Source organism: Pipistrellus hanaki, assembly GCF_964339955.1.
Source record: "Pipistrellus hanaki genome assembly, chromosome: 7".
In the NCBI taxonomy this organism is placed as follows: Eukaryota; Metazoa; Chordata; class Mammalia; order Chiroptera; family Vespertilionidae; genus Pipistrellus; species Pipistrellus hanaki.
Genome location: NC_140509.1, coordinates 71,530,535 through 71,550,019, shown reverse-complemented (window position 1 = coordinate 71,550,019; position 19,485 = coordinate 71,530,535). Strand labels below are relative to the sequence as shown.

The following is a 19,485-nucleotide window of genomic DNA, read 5'->3' as shown; positions in this document are numbered from 1 at the left end:
ATTAATTAGGGTGATGAGTATATTTATCTCATATTAATTGAATATTTAATGATTTTGTATTTGCTATGTGAGCACAACTAAATAAGAAATTGTAAACAGGTCATCAGCAGAGTAAACTCAATTCAACAAGCACATGCAGAGCTAAGCTAGGTGTTGGCAGATGAAAGATACAAATGAGGCTCAGCCTCTTTCTTCGAGGAGCTTGCAGTGTTGCACGTGTATGTTGTGTACGAAAGCATTTAGATGTGTGGAACAACTGCAAGTACATAAACAATAAGCCTTGAAATAAAATAAAAAGATGTACCTGAGAAATCCATACATATGAAATAAATCTTGATAAAGGTAATTAGGGAAAATGCCATGGAACAGGTGGCATTTTATTCATTCATTGAATGAATACTTATTGGGAGTCTACCATGTTCTAGACACTAAGACAGTATGACAGATGCTGAGGATAGAGGTATAAGCAAAACTGACACCTCATTGTCCTCATTGAGCTGATTCACTCTAATTATCTCAGCGGAGAGACACAAGAAACATTTCACTAGGGAGAATCAGATCTTCATTATGTCTTAGCCTTCATCCTTGCATTTTCCAGCAGACTCTCCCATTCTACTTTTTTTTAAAAAAAATAGACATTATATTTTAAAGAAGTTTAAGATTCAAAGCAAAACTGATTGTAAAATACCAAAAAGTTCTCATATACCCCCGACCCCTATACAAACTTAGCCTCCTTCTTACTAACATCCCTCACCAGAGTCACACAGTTGTTACAACAGATGAACCTATATTGACAAATCATTATCAACTCAAAGTCCATAGTTTACTTTGCTTGCTAGTTTTTTTGTGTGTTTTTTGTTGTTTGTTCGTTTTTGCAGCAATGAATAATATTTTCCATTGTCTGACTGTACCACAGTTTATTTACCTATATACCTATTGAAAGATATCTTGGTTGTTCCCTAGTTTGTATATTTAAATTTATTTTCATGATCTCTTGACAGATACCTTTCTGCCCCCTCAGACCATTAGCTTCCAGTGGACAGGAAGTGTATCTTTTCTCACCACAGTATCACCAATACTATTCACTTAATAGGTGTTCAGTTAATATTTGTTAAATTAAGTAATTAACTAATTTGAGTAACTTAAATAATAGCATTCAAACAACCAGACAGAGAAACCCAAAATAAGTACTAAAATGTACTAAAATCAAGAATATATTTACAATTCTATTGAATTGGATTTTTTTCTTTAATAAACATCTCTTGAATGTTTATTCTACAAAAAGAGAATGTTATTTATATGTTAGACTGATTATGTAAACTATCAAAGTTTAGCTTTATTTACTTTGTCTTTTACTACCTATGTACAATTTAAAAGCAAATTTAAATGAAGATTGAACATTTCCAAAATGATTGTTAGTTTTTAAATGATTTAAGTATCAATGATATTATATGTTTACAGTCCTTGTTTTATAGTTTTAAAAGGTTTAAGTTGCCAAGAACCTGTTTTATAATTTCTGCTATTAAATTGAGAGAGAGAGAGAGAGAGAGAGAGAGAGAGAGAGAGAGAGAGAGAGAGAGAGAGGATATGCAATAAATCATACTTGTTTGATTTGGAACTTTCAAAATTGACACCTGCAATTTTAGGGGGAAATTCCACATGGAACTGACTTATCATTTCACAAGGGCAGTTGGTTGCTCCTTGTCTTTTTCCTCGTGTGTCTATCCTAGCAGCATGCCTGAGGAGTACTTCATGACATACACAAAATTGGTTGTTTTTGAAGATGACCCTTGAGAATATTATATAAATTATTAGATCTAAAATTTAATTTTAGCTGGAAATCCACATAAGCCTGAACATGCAAAAATGGATGGCATCTAAGCAATGTTTTCCATTCAGTAGTTAGATTTTTCCCCCATTCGATTCTAGTTGTAACATAAAGAAGGCAGAAAAGGAGAGACGCTAGTAATATCCAACCAAGAAAATGATGTGCAGATTTCAAGAGGCACAGTGAGAACTGCTCAAGCTAAAAACAGAAAGTAACAGCTACATTGTTCAGAAGCAAATGAATGTGTGCCTAATGGTAATGCATGCTGCCTAGAGAGAAATACTCCAGAAAAAAAAGAAAAGAAAAGAAAAACATACCTATTTGAGTAAGCTTGAATGTAAAGAAGAAAAGGTAATCAAAAGTAAGACAGATATGTACAAAGTACTACACAAGGCTTCATTTTCAACGAAACACTAGAAAGGTTATAGGACAGAGGTAAGAGGATGTGAAAATAAGAAAATCAAAGATAAAGAATGAAAGGAAGATTGTACAGCATATTAAGATAAATGATAAGACATTTGTCAAAAACTCAAAGGACAAGATAATAGTGAATAAGAGGAAAGATGATTAAGGGATGGAGATGGTAATTTAATAAAACACAAGAAGAGCCAAAGTGTACCAGACAGATAGCTCCTATCATGTACTATTTAACATTCATCTATAACATTATCAATGGCCTTTCCTGGGTGAAGCTGACTTTTGTGGATTGCACATTTTTACAGTGATCCCACTATCTATCACCACTTCCCATTTGTCAGTGCATTTGTCACAGGCTTTCTTTATGGAGTCTCTCATGGGTGGTTTTGACAAGGGTGACTCTTCAACTAAATTACTGTGTAATGAGACATGACACTTAAAATATATATCTACATACTGTTCTGATATGGATTTTTAAATACGACAATTTACTTAAACCTAAAGCTTTAGGTGCATAAAGTTGTGCTAGGGATCTTCAAACTACGGCCCGCGGGCCACATGCAGCCCACAGAGGAGTCTGATCCGGCCCGCCAGGTTTTTTGGGCAGTGAGCGCAGCCGAGGTGTTACAGTAGGAATTAGTAGTTCATATAGTCCGGCCCTCCAGCTCTCTGAGGGACCATGATCTGGCCCCACTTTAAAAAGTTTGAGGACCCCTGCTAGAGCAATGTCTCTCTTCCCACCTGTAGAATGTCCCACTTTTTCTGTGTTTCCCTAGTATTCCTGGATACAGACAGCACATTTAGGGGGAAATTCTGTCAGAAAATGTGTGTTTTGTCTTCCATTCCCTGTGTATTAAGTTTAGAAAAGTCACTTAACTGCTCATATCTTTATTTTCACCAGTATAAAATGAGGGATCATGCCTTCTTCTATGTATCTTTAAAGGCAGGACAAGTAAATGAGACACTTGGGAGTACTGTAAGCCCATCTGAATACACATATCCATCTAGGGTATAGCTGAGCCTGACTGGATCACCCATCTTTTAGAGTGTTATTACCATAAGTCAACACTTTTGGTACAGGAACCTCATAACCCCCTCTCCCGTGCCTCGAGGACATCCAAAAGAGGCAGCTCTTCTTGTCTATGCAGAGGGAAGGTTGCCTTCTTTCTCGGTGAGCACTCTGCTGGCCCTGATCAGTCCTGCCCACCCCTAACCCTGCCCCCATCCTCACCCACCAGCAGGTTCCTCGGTGTGTAATCACAGGCTAGTTTTGAATTGCCATGAAGCCAATGACTAGAATGCAGTGTGTTGGAAATGGAAGGCTCTCCAGCCTGGCTGTCCTCCTAAGCACTAAGCTTCAGCCCTTTAGCATTAGCTTTTTCGGAGGCTCTGAAAAACGCCCAGAACACTGCCCAGCCATCCACATTCACTGGCAAGCATAGCACCAGGCATATGGCCAGTTTGAATGGTATTGAGAAGGCATATGGAGAGAGATTTTATTTTCCATCAACAGGCTTTAGAACATGAGAGGGATAGTTGATTTGATTTTCATTATATCGGCCAAGCACACAACAACATTGACCTTCTATACTTTGCCAGATGCTACGCCTGGCACTCCGAGGAACAAAGAGAGATAAGACATAGCCCAGGTCCCCAAGGATGAAGATTAGATAGATATGGCAAAACACCTAACAAAGTAATTACTCAAAATAGTCATGAATGGTGGTAATGATCATTGTCTTTGAATATCTAAGAAAGAGGAGCATGGGCAAAATAGGGATGGCTTCACAGAGCAGGTAATGTTGGAACTGAATCTCAAAGGCTGGATTGATTTTGGAGAAGAGTTAAGGAGCCAGAGTATGAACAAAAGCTTTTTACAGGAATGTTCATAGAAAGGTAGGCAATAAGGATGGTAATAAGGTTGGCAAGATTAGTTAAGAAAGTATTGTTTAGTCAATATATTTAACAACATTCACTCAGTATTTGTTATAAGGTAGGCCATACCAGGAGCTGGATATATGTGATGAGCAAAACAGACCAAGTTCTTGCCCTCTTAAAGCTTACCGTGTAGTCAGGGAGGTAGCCAATAAACAGGTAAGCCAACACATTATAAGTAATTACAGTGCAGGTGCTATGAAGGAAATGTTTTGTTGTAGGAAGTACAGAAATAGAGATAGGTGCCCTGGAAATGGCCACACCAAGAAAAGACACTTATTAAACTGAACACTAATGGACGGCAGGGATCCAGTCACTGGAAGTATAGAGGAAAAGCTCCTTTGGGGCAAAGACATCAGGATACACCAAAGCCCTAGGAAGGGAAGAGTTTGTCACATTTTATATACTATAATACAAGGAAGCAAGGAAGTTGATTACATAGGGTCTTATTCATAACTCTTTTAACTTGTTTCTGAGCATGTGCCATGTGGAATTATTATCTTAATATCAGAGTTTATTAATGATTATGCTTACATCTTACCATGTAAACTAATTAGGTAAGTAGAAGTCAAGGCAATGAATACTATCTTGATTATCTAGAATTTAAAAGGGACAGTGTATTGATACACATGTATTTTTTTTAAAATTCGATGCTTTGAACGATTAAGAATTGTTAAACTCAAATGTACAAATATTTATGTAAATTTTGATATTTTCATAGTATAGGTAAGATGTTGATAAAGAAAAAAATTAAAGTTCAAATTACATTTTATCTATAGTAAGAGATCCTAGTGCTGTTGATATATTAATTCTTACGAGATATTATAAGATGACCAGAATGTAGATCAACTCCCATATTATAGTGTTCTATGACATGTGAAAATAGGAGTGATATCATAAAGTACAGCCAAGTCCAGACTAGAGAAACATCTAAAGCAGTTCAGAAGACCAACATCTTACGTTGTTGGCCTTCGTAATTCAAAAACAACATTTAAAAAATTATACCTGTGTATGTATGTGTGGTATGGGTGTGCAAGAAGTTTTTTGACCCATCTGTGCCTTGAATCTAAAAGCTAAAATAATTTCGTTATTAATGTGTTAGGAGTTAATCCAGAGCATTCTAATACATGGACCAACACTCTCCAAATCGTTGGATATATATACTGTAAACCATAAAGAGGAATTTCCAAAGCTCCCACTGGATTCTTATCCTTGGTTAAAAAGATGATAATAGTTGAGCTTTATATGCCACCATTTTTGCAAAGCTTTTTTTTTAATTTTACTAAAGTTCACTTTATCTGTGCGTTGTGTGTGTGTGTGTGTGTGTGTGTGTGTATGGGGTTGTTTGTTTGTTTTTATTAATCCTCACCTGAGGATATTTTTTCATTGATTTTTAGAGAGTGGAAGCGAGGGGGAGAGAGAGAAAAAAATTGATGTGAGAGAGACACATTGATTGGTTGCCTCCTGCACATGACCCAACCAGGGCTGGGTCCTGTAATCCAGCCTGTAATTGAGGTACGTGCCCTTGACAGGAATTAAACCCAAGATCTCTCAGTCCTCCAGCCAATGTTGTATCACTGAGCCAAACCAACTAGGGCCATTTTTGCAAAACTTTGAGAACTTTCATAAATTAAACCTCTTACTGCCCCCTGGGAAATCACAAAATGCAAACACTTTCTCTAGCATCTCTAACCATGTTCTGTCCTGGCCAGACATTTAGTTCTATTTAAAATCCACTTTAATATTTTTTAAAATGTAGATTCTTTGCGCATCTAGAGTGTAAGCATTCTGGTACAAGATTTTAGAGCATGAATATAACTGCCAACTTGGACCTTATTCAAATTATTTTGAGGCAATTTGTGATTCTTTGCTTCATTAACTATAGCTGGATTATTGCAATCTCTTTATTTAAAAAGAAGTCATATTTATTAGCATATGCATACACATTAAAAAATGAACTATAAACCTATTTTAAGTTGCTCTAAATCTTATAGTATCTTTTAAGAAACTTTTAATGAAGCAGGTGCCATTTTTATTTGACTAAACATGGTATATCTTAACTATGAACACATGAAATTGATCCCATTGTGTATAAATGGTATCTTCAAGTGTGAATAAGGTGAAACTGTATGCGGATTCTCCTTGGGAGGTAACGCTGTTCTGGGTTCTGTTTTATTTTGTTGACTGTAATGTTTGGTTCTGTGATTAATGCCCATCTTTTTTGGTGATGATGTATGGGAAAAGTTAACATTCGCTTTCTGTAATGTTTTACTGGCATCTTTAGAGTGTTATATAAAATAAGCATTTACTACTTTGTAGCTAAGCATTTCCCCCACTTTGTTTCTTTAATTAACGTATTGATTTAAACCAAATCTATAAGATCAAGCTGATTGAGACAGACTGCCTGAGCCTCCGTTATTGCTACACTCCACACTTTTTCAGTAAATAAAATTTGCACAAAACTGAAACATATAGAGACTGAAGAATTCATTAAAGACTTCTGGCAACAATATCTTAAAAATATTTCAAAAATAATTGTGCTTTATCGCTTCTTCTGTGCCATTGCCTGTAACGAGGGTTTCAAAAAGACCAAATACAGCTCTCTGATTCCCATTTAATGGAAGAAGTAATAAAGTTTAATTGTATATTTGAGCACAGGGCATCGCTTCCAGTACATCTGATCAATAATTCATTGATTGCCTTTGGCTCAACATAATATCTGAAAGAAGATGTAGCCAGAGGGAGTTTATCTAACAGTAGCTTCATCATCTCTATTAATTATGCCTTTCCCGAATTTGGATCATTAGGCTACCAAAGTGACAGCAGATGGTGAGCAAACTGGACAGGATGCTGAGAGGAGCAACACAAGAGCGAACTCCTTGGGAGATTTCATTAAGGGACTTGTCCGGGATGCAGAAGGTATGACAATGGCCACAATTTAATCATGATTTCTCCCAACAGAAGAACAGAAGGAGGGATTATACAGGACTGGACTTCCTCTAGCAAGCGATGTCACTTCTAAGTTGGAGAGTTGGATTTTTAAAAATATGTTGGTCAAGTTACTCAAAGGCGTTATCTGCTGAGTGTTAAAGAAGTGACAACAGCCTGTAAATTTGTCTTGATGAGTGCAGATAGAAGTAAATTGAAGGTACTCCTTTAATAATGCTTCACATGTTAAGGAGTGGCTATGATGATTAAATAACTAATGGGCAAATTATGCTTTGCGGTTGCTTGTATTCAAATCTAGTTAATAGATGTTTAATTTTTAAGCTAATTTTGTCAATCTGCTCGAACATTAAAGCAGCACTCTAATTTCTCAGAATGCCTTTAAAAGCACTTGGTGTGGTTTTAATGAACATCTGTTGCTGGGGATTTGGAGGTGCTGCCTTCCCCGGAGCTACAGTGCACTGAGCCCGCAGTTCTCTCTCTAGGAGTCAGTTCTTGGCATCTGCCAATCTGATGGAGAATCAAAGTGGAAGCCACCTTTGGGCAAAAGCCCAGATTGAAAAACTCTTAAAGAAAACAGCTAATAAAAATAAAAAATTAAAAAGCCCACTCTTTCTGAAATACCTATTAATATATAATAAACATGCCCTTATGTTTAGAAAGTAGAAAGGGGCTTGGATCATTTTTGTGGTTTGGATTTTTTGAAATGGAAACATTTTTATTGCTCTACACTGCTCTGCATTTTAGGTAGTTTGCTTTGTAAGGCAGCCAAAGAAGACAGCCAGTGAGATAAACCTGCAAGGCAGGTCCTGACAGGTCATGCTTAGGGATCACCGGCCCACAAGAGACAGAAACTCCTAAAGATCCCCCACTGCTAGAAGCAACAGCATTTTAATCTGAGGCAAAACATGTCAGGATCTGAAAATGGAATTGCTCAACTAGAAAAATCTCAGTTAGCTCCTGTGGCTAATCCCCTGTCTGATGAAGTTGTTGAGCTTTTCCTGGTTTTATTTTTCACTGATCCTACTTGAAGTATCTACCTCCCCCAAATGAAATATATACATCCCATTGCAGGCAGAGCTTTTTCACTGTGCCTGGGTCTCTGAAGGCACTCGTCGATACTCCAGGAACTTTCCTTCTCCTTCTGCCTCAATCTCAAACACTCAACACCCAGAAGCCTATCCTGGGAACCGACTTTATCATTTCAATCAGACATTGGTGCCTAAGAGTGAACATTAATACATGTATCACTACTGATTACTTCTCTACCTTGTTCCCCTAACCTCCCAGTTTGTGCCCCACACTAAGGCCACCAGCAGGGGGTGGAGTGAAATGATATTTACCGCAGGCTTTGCTCACCATCCTCAAGCTGTCCATCAGAGAAAAGGGCTCAGTGTCATCAAAGGTGTCTCCCATGCCCTAAACTGGGCATCAGTCAGGCGGTCTGGTTGTGACTGTCCCAATTGGGCCCCTTTTTCTAAATCAAATGAAGTGCCGTGTGGGATAGCCATGAACCTGTACCTGGGGAATATGTGAACACTGCTCTCTTCTTCCAGCAGGTACGAATATAAATGGTTACAAACATCATAACCATAGTCCTTCCTAAAAGAACTTTGGCAGAATTAATACAACTGTTAACATTTCATGAAAACTTAAATTTGAATATCCTAGAGTTGAACGAAACCCCCACTGGGATGTATATATGTACTTGGTAGTTTAGGGGGTTTTGTTAAAAAGAAAAGGAAACTTATCAAAAGCTGTAAGTGGGTAATGCAACATATCCACACCCTTTTTTTCTCTTAAGCTGATAATTGGAATAATCATCAGTACTTTTAGGGTTTTTTAGTGGCAGCCAATGTCTGTGGGAGAAGTGAATGCTTCGGCCTGGCCTTATCTTTTTCTGTTTCATTTTTAGGAGGAATACCTTACTCATCCTATCTTCTACCATAAGTCATGGCTTCTTCACAGTAATCAATCTCTATTAATCTAGAACATTCCTATCTCAGTATAATTTTTAAAGTGTGCTAAGCTATGACTTCTGATTAGATCATGGATTAACTATGTTTTATTCCACACACTATTAGAATTAATGAGTAAACACATATAAACCCATTAGTGTTATGTCCTGATATATAATGGAATTTAATAAATGCTAGACACCTCTATTTTCTGTTTCTCAGATCACAGTAGTATTTGCCATTTGTGTTAAATTTACCCATCAGAGAATACTTTCTTTTTACATTCATTGTGAAAAGTAGCTTTGCTTCTCTTGAGGAATTATTTTATTCGTACAATGCATATTCTGTGTAACTCTTAAGTACCTCATTTCTGTCCTCTCCTATGTCTTGGCTACTAAGATGCTTAGCGCTAGATTTAGGATCCTCTGCATTAAATATCCTGGTATGCTTTTTTGACCCATTATAGGAGCAGCCAAATCTACTATTATTTTTCTTGAAGTCTAAGAAGTAAAAGCCTTCTTAAATTTAATTACCAGCATTCTAGTACTGTTCCCACATAGTCTGCTGGACCAAAGAGCTTTCAAATCAGTCAGTCCATGGTTAAACATGACACAGCCTCGGTAATATGTTATTAACCATAGGAGTGGACTCTTGAGATGGTTCTTTGGCTTATGTCAAGGTATAAGTGTGAACCAGTTAACCAAGATAGAGCTACCCTCACTACCTTCTAGAAATATAGCACCTAAGCAATAATGTCTACCAGAAGGTTAGGAATGGCCACATTTGTTTTTTTAAAACACCGGATTCAAATTGCTCTGCCAATTAAACTGTGGCTAGTAAGGAATGAGGGTTTGACCGCAGCAACTTTCTAACCGAAGACATGTATCATGAAAAAAGAATTAGAAAGTTACCTTTGGAAACTTGAATCAGAGGTAGAAATTCAATCCCTTCTACTAGCCCAGTGATTGTCAAACTCTCTAGCATGCATCCAATACTTCTGGAAGACTTGGGGAAACATTGACTGCTGGTCTCCAGCCCTGGAATTGTTGACTCAGTAGGCCTGTGGTGGGGCCTGCATTTCTAATAAGTTTCTAGGTGATGCTGATGCTGCTCATTTGGGGACCACATTTCAGAGCCATTGTACCTACCCTCCTTGTGACACTCACCACAGCTTGTCTACTTGGTCTGCTGAGGTGCACCTGTTTCAAGAGCTCTGCCTATATTATTCTTGGAATAGCTCTTACCAGTGCCAATCAGAAGAATTTTTCTAGAAACAGAAATGAATTTCAGGACTCTTTATGTCTTAAAGAAGTCTTAGGATACAGCCTTGAATGGTAGAAAATGCCTCTTGGCCAACCCAGAGCCCTCATTCTAGGGATTTTCATAGGTAATATTATAGAAGTAAGACTCTGATGGACAAAGGAATTTAAAAAAAAATTTTCAACTTGTTAATGTTCTATAGAAGGCACTTCAGGGAAAGTTGGTCTAAAACTTATGGTAGAACTGCAAGAAAAGTTTCAATTCACCAGTTTTTCAAATTTTTATTTGACATAGAATTCGTTTTTCAAGTGAAATTTCTCCCAGAATACCAACCTATAAAAGAAAGTCTTGGCAGAATAGACATCATTTGTAATACCTGAAGCACATGGAGAATCCTAAATTTCCGAAGAGCACAATTTGAAACCCCATTTAATGCATAATAAACACAGACTCTTACGATGGGTTTTCTTGCTGGAAGGTATCTTGGAGCCATAATCTTTAACACTTGTCCCTAGACCAGGGCTCCTTTCCTCGCCCTTTAAAATCATGAACACAGCTGTGTTAAAGGACAAAGGCAGTTTTGTGTTCAGGTATCTCATCACCGATAGTATTTCTGTACTCAGTATTTTAAAATAGACTGAATATGGTTGTGTCTTACCAGCTATGTAGACCTTTTGTTTTCAGCTTCCAAGTGTTATGCTACGTTTCATTTTTTTACCCTTTATTCTGAAAAGAATTTGAGCCACTTCTTTTTCTCCCTTGTATTTCTTTTGAGGTAAAAACAAAATACTGCTTTAATTACCTGCTCCCAAAAGAAGCATATTATGGAGAAAAGTATCACATTCCCCTGTTTGTTAAGGGTTGCTGTGTTAACTGCCTCAGTTTCCCAGCAGGAACCAATGGCAGACCACATTTCATTCGGAGCAGATGTTGAGTGGCATTTTTGCAAGTGGCAGTTTTGTTTATTAATTAGCAAAATTTGTTTTACCCTCTGTAGCTGTAAATGAAAAAGCTAAAGAAGTAAATGAAACTCTAGGAGTTCAAGACAAGGCTTTTGAGAGAAATTTGCCCCGGCTTCAGAAAGAGATTGATCAGATGATGAGAGAATTGAGGAGGAAAAATCTAGATGCACAGAAAGAAGTTGCTGAAGATGAGTTGGTGTGAGTAAATTGTCTATTATGTCTTCATTTCATAAACTGAGCTTTCCAAATTGTTTACCATTTTATAAATTTTTTACCACATATATGATACTTTGCGTGGTTTTAGTTTTTATTTACTTATAATTTATCTTGCTCTAAAATGGCTTGAAGCCCAGACCAGTTTGGCTCAGTGGATAGAGCGTTGGCCTGTGGACTGAAGGGTCCCAGGTTCGATTCCGGTCAAGGGCATGTACCTTGGTTGCGGGCACATCCCCAGTTGGGGGTGTGCAAGAGGCAGCTGGTTGATGTTTCTCTCTCATCGACATTTCTAACTCTCCGTCCCTCTCAATTCCTCTCTGTGTAAAATCAATAAAATATATTTAAAAAAATAAATAAATAAATAAAAAATAAAATGGCTTGAAAATATGTTTTAATTTAGCCTATACATAAATAATCAAGTAATTGATCATTTCTGGTGCTATCCCTTCTATAGTTAGGCATATGGGCTTGCTTTATTAATTGCTTTTGTTTGGAACTTTTAAACTATCAATAGTTGTTTTTTTATTTTGATGAAATAATCTTTGAATCAATAAAGGTATGAATTTTACAGGCCATCCTATAGGTTTTGTCATCTCACGGAATGCTAAATAAGAGTCATTAAGTAATAAATACTTGATACTTTGAAATCAGGGTTGGGAACTTGAGGTTGGAAATAATAGTATCAGTGATTATATTGATGCTAATTAACTCATATGACCACACACTAAATAAAAAAAATACATTTTTACATTCATAGCTAATGTCAAAGTGATGGGATTAGTAATACATAAATAATGAATACTAAACTAACAACATCTGAGAACTTGTTAAAAATCAAATGATCAAATTTCATCCCAAAACTACCAAATCAGAAACTTTGGGGATAGAACCCAGCAATGTTTTGACAAACACTTCAGGGAACTGTGATGCCTATTACAATAGTTTTGGAAATACTGTTTTTCAAGGACTTAGCTTTTCGTAAGGGCTGATAGTTGCCACTTTAGGGAAATTATAGTGTTAAACCCAGTAGACTCCCCAGGTTACTTAGAAGAAAAAGAAAAGTAGATAAAAATCATGACTTCATACTTTATACCTAGAGTTCTATTCACAGTTTCTAACCAAACATAACAGTACTAGTATATTCATACCTTATATTCAAAGTAACAGAGGAAATCCTCATTATGTTGAATCAGGTAGTGTTTATTTTTTTGTATGTGAAATAAATTACAAAACTTATTTTATCAAATTATGAGAAGGAGATTCTTTCCAACTGAAATTTTGTTACTAACTAACAAATCACAATGTGTGGGGATTTTGGAGTTTAAATGTAAATGGTCATGTCACTTGTCAGGTATCAATTTTCAGTTTGGTTGAGCATATAGTCAGTCTTCTTTAAATATTGTCTTACTAGAGGCCTGGTGCATAAAATTCATGCATGGGGGGTATGTAATGTAATAGAATCTAAGATCCATAAACCCTGAGGAGATGGCAAGGCTCATTGTCTGGGGGTGGTGCTTGCAGAGCTGCAGAAGGCCTGCTGAAGAGGGTGCAGAAGGTGTTTGGAGAACCTCGAGGGAAGAACGAAGAAATGGAAAAGGATCTCGGGGCAAAATTGACAGACCACAAAAACAAGCTTGATGATGCTTGGGATCTGTTGAGAGAAGCCACGGATAGAACCAAAGAAGCTAATCGCTTATCTGCAGCAAACCAGCAAAACATGACTGCTCTGGAGGTGAGTCTGAGGGCTCTTTCATCTGTCTGTGGAGCCGTGGGGTGGGGTGGAGATGACCATGGCTGGCCAAGTTGATGTGTATTTATATAGATTAGCAATGATAACTCTGAAAGGAGCAGAACAGAGAATGATGTTCTTTCTTCTTTTTAAATCATCAATCACTGTCCATAAAATGTAGATAATTTAAATGATTTAAGATTTTTAAAAATAGTGTAATACAGTGGAAGGGGCTCTTCACTAGTCTTAATGCCAACCGTGCCACCAACTAGAAGTACAGGCATGGGCAAGTCAATTACAGTCTCTAAGCACCAGTCCCCCAACACTACAGCAAGTCTCAGGTACCTCCAAGTACTAATGCACGATTTTATAATCTACCCAACCTAACCCAAACACCATTTTTTAGATATCTGAGTGCCATAAATCACAGAAGTGCAAGTATTTTCTCATAGAATTTGGATGCATGGAACAGCTCACTAAGAGACTAGAGCTTTGGGAGATTTTGAGTCCCTTTATTTTTGCAATGTGTTCTATGAATATCTCTCTCTCTCTCTCTCTCTCTCTCTCTCTCTCTCTCTCTCTCTCTCTCTCTCTTAACCAATTACAGCATGTAATAATTACAAGAGTTCCATCTAAAGGTTAATGGGACTTGGGCGGCTCAACAAGGGTGAGCCACATATGTAATTTACCTGTTGGAAACGGCTAACCGGCACTTCCCCCAAACCTGAATTGGATTGTTAACTGCCAGGCAGCTGAGGGCATTTTATTGCCTCCTGTCTATTAGTTTTGGAAATACTGTTTTTCAAGGACTTAGCCTTTCTTAAGGGCTATAGGCTATTCCCCAAACTGACAATTCCTGTAAACCCTTTGATACCTTACCCTTTGAAGTGTATATTTCCACCTTGGGACAGGTTGTGTTGAATAAAGCACGGGTCCTTGGTCAAGGTAGAGTCTTTAGTTCCCTTCAGCTGAAGCTCCTCTGACCTCCAATGCCTTTCAAAACTATCTTTTGTCTTTGGATTCTTTAATCATCTACACATAATACCTTTCTCCAGAATGCTGAGCCCTTTGTAAGGCTGGGAAAAGAACCCAGCAATATGGTGCCCTAATGAAGGCCACCAACACTCTCTCATCTCTATCTCATCCTCTGTCTTACTACTTACCATGGCAAATTGGTCACTTTTCCCAAGAGTAAATTTAGTACATAGAATGCCACAAACCTGTATCTGTGTGTGTGTTTTTTTTAAATCAACAACAGCTATTTTCTCCCCAGAAACAAACTTAACCTTTTCTGTTTTCAAAACACTTGATCCCTTGCAGATATGAAAAGACAGACCACAATCTTAACATACAATCTCACCTGCAGCTGTAACTAAACATGCCCTGGCATATATGTGGAATGCTAATTGAACAAAACTAATCTGGATTTTTTTTTAATCTACTCATTTCTGTCCATTCTACTTTAGATTAAGCAGAGGACAAATTAAATTTTTAAAGGTTTTTTCTCCCCAATCTATCTCCTGGGACTTAACTTTGTCATTTTGGTAGAAGATTGAAGAGGCTCACTTTTCCTTAACTGATGTATCTAATCTGAACCAATTTGGAGTCTACTGAAGTGCTGGCAGTATTAAAGAAAAAGCACCATCTGGTGAGGCAGGATGCTAGACCATCTTCATGTCAGAGGCCCCAGCATGATTCATGCCACTCTGTCAAACATCAGTGGTGTGACTAACCCAGAGGTGCACCCCTTCATTTTATGGCACCAGTTTAAGAAATTAAAATTACCTGTGTGGAAAGTATAATAAGCATCTAGAAAGTATTTCAGGAAGAGTTATAGTGGCACAGTAAATGGTGCTTTTAGCTATTCTTTCCTTTTAGTCATGTTTAAAACTAGGAGCCATAATTTTTATTTCTCCCCTTCCCCCCTGCACCCCGAGATGCCTGGAGCTTATATAGTCAGTTCTGTAGTTATAAGTGGTCCTTTTCATATTTTCATTTTGTATGCCATGCTTAGGTAAAGGCTTGTTCAAGACATACTGGAGTAATTAGAAAAATTGATGCAATAAACATGGGAAGGCACAATTTATTTAAGGCTGTTTGCCGAGGCTGATTAGAGGAGATTTCCAAGGTTGGTGCTAGGCTGACTAGAAAGGAGTGACCTGGAGAGTTTGTGAAACAGACCAGTTCTGTGGACTCTCATTCAGACTGAGTTGGCTGGTCTAGGATGTGGCCCAGGGTCCATATTCCAAAACTTTCCCTGGGTTAATTAGATGTGCACACAGGTGTGAGAACAACTTACACATTGTATCCATTTGATGGAATAATGAGCTGATTTTTTAAAATAAATAACTTTACCGCTAAGAAGGTAAAATACTCTTAAGACCCAGCTCAAATGTGTGTGTTTTTGTTTGTTTATTTGTTTTTAAAAAGGTAAGCGTGTAATTTTTATTATTGAAAACATTTATCAAGCTCCTGCTAAATTCAGGAGATGTCCTGAATACAGAAATCATTAATGCTAAGTACTGGTCCTCATTGTATGGTCCTTGGAATGGCAGCATTAGCATCAATTAGAACCTTATTCAAAGTGCAGCATCTCAAGCCCCACTCAAAACTATCAACAGAAACTGTGAGTAGGACCCAGGAATTGGTGTCTTAAAATTTTTCCAGTTATTCAGATGCAGTCTTCAGTTTAAGAACCATTGATATTTAGAATAAAAACCATTTTTGATGACTTTAGGTGACTCTATACACTAGAGTAATTATAGAGGCAAGCAAAGGAAGGACATCTCCATCACACTGGGCTAGGATGGGCTTCGCAGAGGACCTAACATGTGTGTTAAGTCCTAAGGGTAGGCACTAGCTAGTCAAAATAGAAGGCGAAGAACATTCCAGAAATAGGAGAATACAATACCAACACATGGAGGGAGGGAGGAAGACAAAAAATTCAGTGGTTTGATAGGGTTGAAATGAAAACTTATGTGAACCAATGAGAGGCTAGAAAGCCAGAAAAGATGAGCCAGACCTTGATTTGAAAGAGAATTTCATTCTAAGACTAAGCCAAGGAGTTTTGTTTTTGTCCTAAAAGTTAGTGGTACACTGAAATAGTGGAGTCATGGACTAAAATTACAGTTCTGGGATTTGTGAGTGGTTCATGTAAACTAGAGAATCGGTTTTGTATTGAAAAACAGTGTGGTATAAGGCTGGGAAAATGGGCCAGGGTAGGATTTAAAATCTGTCAGACATTTACTATGTGATGGTGCTGTTGGTAACCAGGGTGACTGAGGTTTCACAGAAATGACTCCTGGCCTCAGAAAATGTACAGTCTCCTAAAAATTCAGGCATTTTAACCTTTCACTACTATGATTAATAGAGGCTGGAAGAATCACATAAATGATGTCATCATAGCACAAATAGAGAGAAGTTGATAGAGCAGCTTGGGTTCAAACACAGGGATCTGAAAGTGTAAGTTGTCTTAGGAAATGTCAGAGAGAGCAGTACAGCTCTGTTATATGCTGCATAAAAGTCTGTAGGAGATGATGGTTCTGGAAACAGTATTTGGAGGCAGATCATAGAAGGCTTTGAATACAGCCTTCTAGAAGACAACTAGGGTAGAAGGGCATTTCCAGCAATGGAGAGAAGGCAGAGGGACTTTGTGCCAATGGGCAAAGAGAAGGTGAGAAATTCAATTAAACAAAGGAGCATGTCCTTATAACCTTATTAAAGGAAGGATTGCAAAGAAAATAAATAGTGACTTGCGAGATAAAGGATTGACTGAAAGACAACTTTTGTTGGCTTTTAAACCAACCCATACATGCATCATCCCTCTCTCTCACACACACAACACATACAAAAGGTGTTTAATTTACTGAGCTCTGGAATGAATTCAGATCTAATTATATAGAAGTTAAAAGTAGAACTATAATCAACTTTAGTATTCAAACAGAATCACTCAGTTATCCCTATGGCATACTTTTGGGGGATAATTCTGTATACTGGGGCCTCCTTTTTGTTCCTCAACCACTCGAATCTTTCTACAATATTCTCTATTCATTCCTTCTATTTATTTACTTTTATGTCACTCATCATTGCTTAAAAATATACATTTATTCTCCCATTCATTTTCTCCCCTTTCCAGATAAGCCATGAGGATTGCATCTTCTAATCTCTATTCCCTTGGCTCACAACAGTGTCTGCCATATTTTTTTTCCCCAATGAATAAATAAAGTGCCATGAAACAAACACACAAAAAAGTCATATGTTGGCATGGCTGGTGTTGTTCAGTGTTAGAGTGTTGGCCTGCACACACAAGTATTGTGGGTTCAATTCCCACAAAGGCACGTACCTGGGTTGCAAGTTCATTCCCTGGCCCCAGTCAGGGCATGTGAGAGGCAACCAATTGATGTGTCTCTCATATCAATGTTACTCTTTTTCTTTCCCTCCCCACCTCCTCCTCTTTCTCCTCCTCCTCTTCCTCCACTTCTTCCTCCTCCTCCTCCTCCTCCTCCTCTTTCTCCTCCTCCTTCTTTCTCTCTCTCTCTCTCTCTCTGTCCTCTCTCTCTCTCTTTCTCTCTCTCTCTCACCTTCCCTCCTTTCCATTATCTCTAAAAAAATCAATGAAAAAGTATCTTCAGGTGAGACTTAACAATGAAACAAATAAATACACAAAAAATTATTAAAAAGTCATATGTATACTTTTATTAATATTTAAATCCTCCAAATATGCATTTTTTTTTCCCTTGGCTTAAAACTAGATTCTATCAGTGTCTAATCTGAAAGTTAGCCACCTCTGAAATCTCCTGACTCTCTAGCTCATTACTTCTGCTTTAGTATGATAAAGAACACATTCTGATCTTGCATAACAGTTGGTTCCCTAAAGTGACTCAAATGGAGCTTTTACAAAGATTCTAACTCACTGCTTAATTGAAACCAAAATGTGTGCAGCTCTTTCTAATGCACATGTGGAAATATTCTCCCTCCCACTGGCGCAGCATGGGCAAGTGCCTTGATTCATTAGTATAAACAAGCCATGTTGGAAAAAAGTCCTGAATGTCTGTACATGGTATAACTTTAAATCAGTGCATGCAAAAGCTAAGGGCTATAGTTATGTAAAAAATGTCAGACCCTTGGAAGATAAAATATGACTGACTTGTTATTAGGAACATTAGGACTACCCCTATATTTATTGTCCCCAAAGAGGGAATGCGTATCAAAACTTCCCTCTGTTTTAGCCAGTGATGAGCCAAGTGTCACCGTTCAAGTTTCAGGAATGGACCCTAATTTCATTTATTCATTCAAGTATATTTATTGAGGAAACTCTTCCAGGTATTAGAAATGCAATAATATATAAGAGTATTTTTATGGAATTTCTACTCTAGTGAGGAAGATAGTCACTAAAAATCAATAAGTGAGTAGTATATAAAATGGCCATAAACTCTGGAGCATGGGCTAATATAATAATAAGTGATGTGATATGTTTAATGACATTACATGATGCACTAAATATGTTAGCTACCTACAGTTCATCAGGCTGTGGTTTCCATTAGTCCCTATATATGAATATTGTAATGAATTGGTGTTGCTGATTTTCATTAAATAATATGCACAATTAAGATGGTTTAATCTATTTAAATAAAATTATATTATCTACCTTTAGTTGGTTTATAGGCATCCACTAGAAAATAACTCAGATAAATGGGTGCTAAGAAGAAGAACGAAATAAGATAATATAATAATAGTCAACAATTACATCATGTTTACTATATTCCAGGCTGTGTTCTAAGCTAGTTCTCAAATATTACAGTGTATATCACCTGGAGTTCTTATTAAATGCAAATTCTGAGTTGGTAGTTCCCCAAAGGCATTGAGATTGTACATTTCTAACATGCTTCTGCATGATGCTAATGCTTTCAATGGGCCACATTTTGAGTAGCAAGGAACAACACATTTCACATGAGGCTAAGTAACTTGCCTAGGTTTCATACCTTGCAACAGTGGGCAGGGCTTGGATCCCAGCCAAAGCAGGCTGTAGCATGAATAACTGTCCGCTAGTATATAGAAAATAATTGAGATAAAGATGAGTGCTATTTTAAATAGGTGATCAGGGAAATAACCATCAGCAGAAAATGAAGGAAGAAGCAAGACAAAGAACTGGGTAAGGGCACAAGGTTAAGGGAACTGCAAGTGTAAAGGCTCTGAGGCAGGGGCAAGGTGTATATACCTGGTGACACACCAAAG

At 37.4% G+C, this 19,485-nt stretch overlaps 1 protein-coding gene across 2 annotated transcripts in view; it reads left to right on the top strand.

Annotated features, from left to right (window-relative positions):
- LAMA2 (laminin subunit alpha 2) overlaps nt 1-19,485 on the top strand; it is a 447,053-nt gene that overhangs the window by 329,604 nt on the left and 97,964 nt on the right. For both annotated transcript variants that reach the window (XM_084889596.1, XM_084889597.1), the window contains 3 exons: nt 6,988-7,099; nt 11,342-11,504; nt 13,044-13,254. In XM_084889596.1, the coding sequence (XP_084745722.1) occupies nt 6,988-7,099; nt 11,342-11,504; nt 13,044-13,254 (486 nt within the window). The remainder of the gene's footprint in view (nt 1-6,987; nt 7,100-11,341; nt 11,505-13,043; nt 13,255-19,485) is intronic.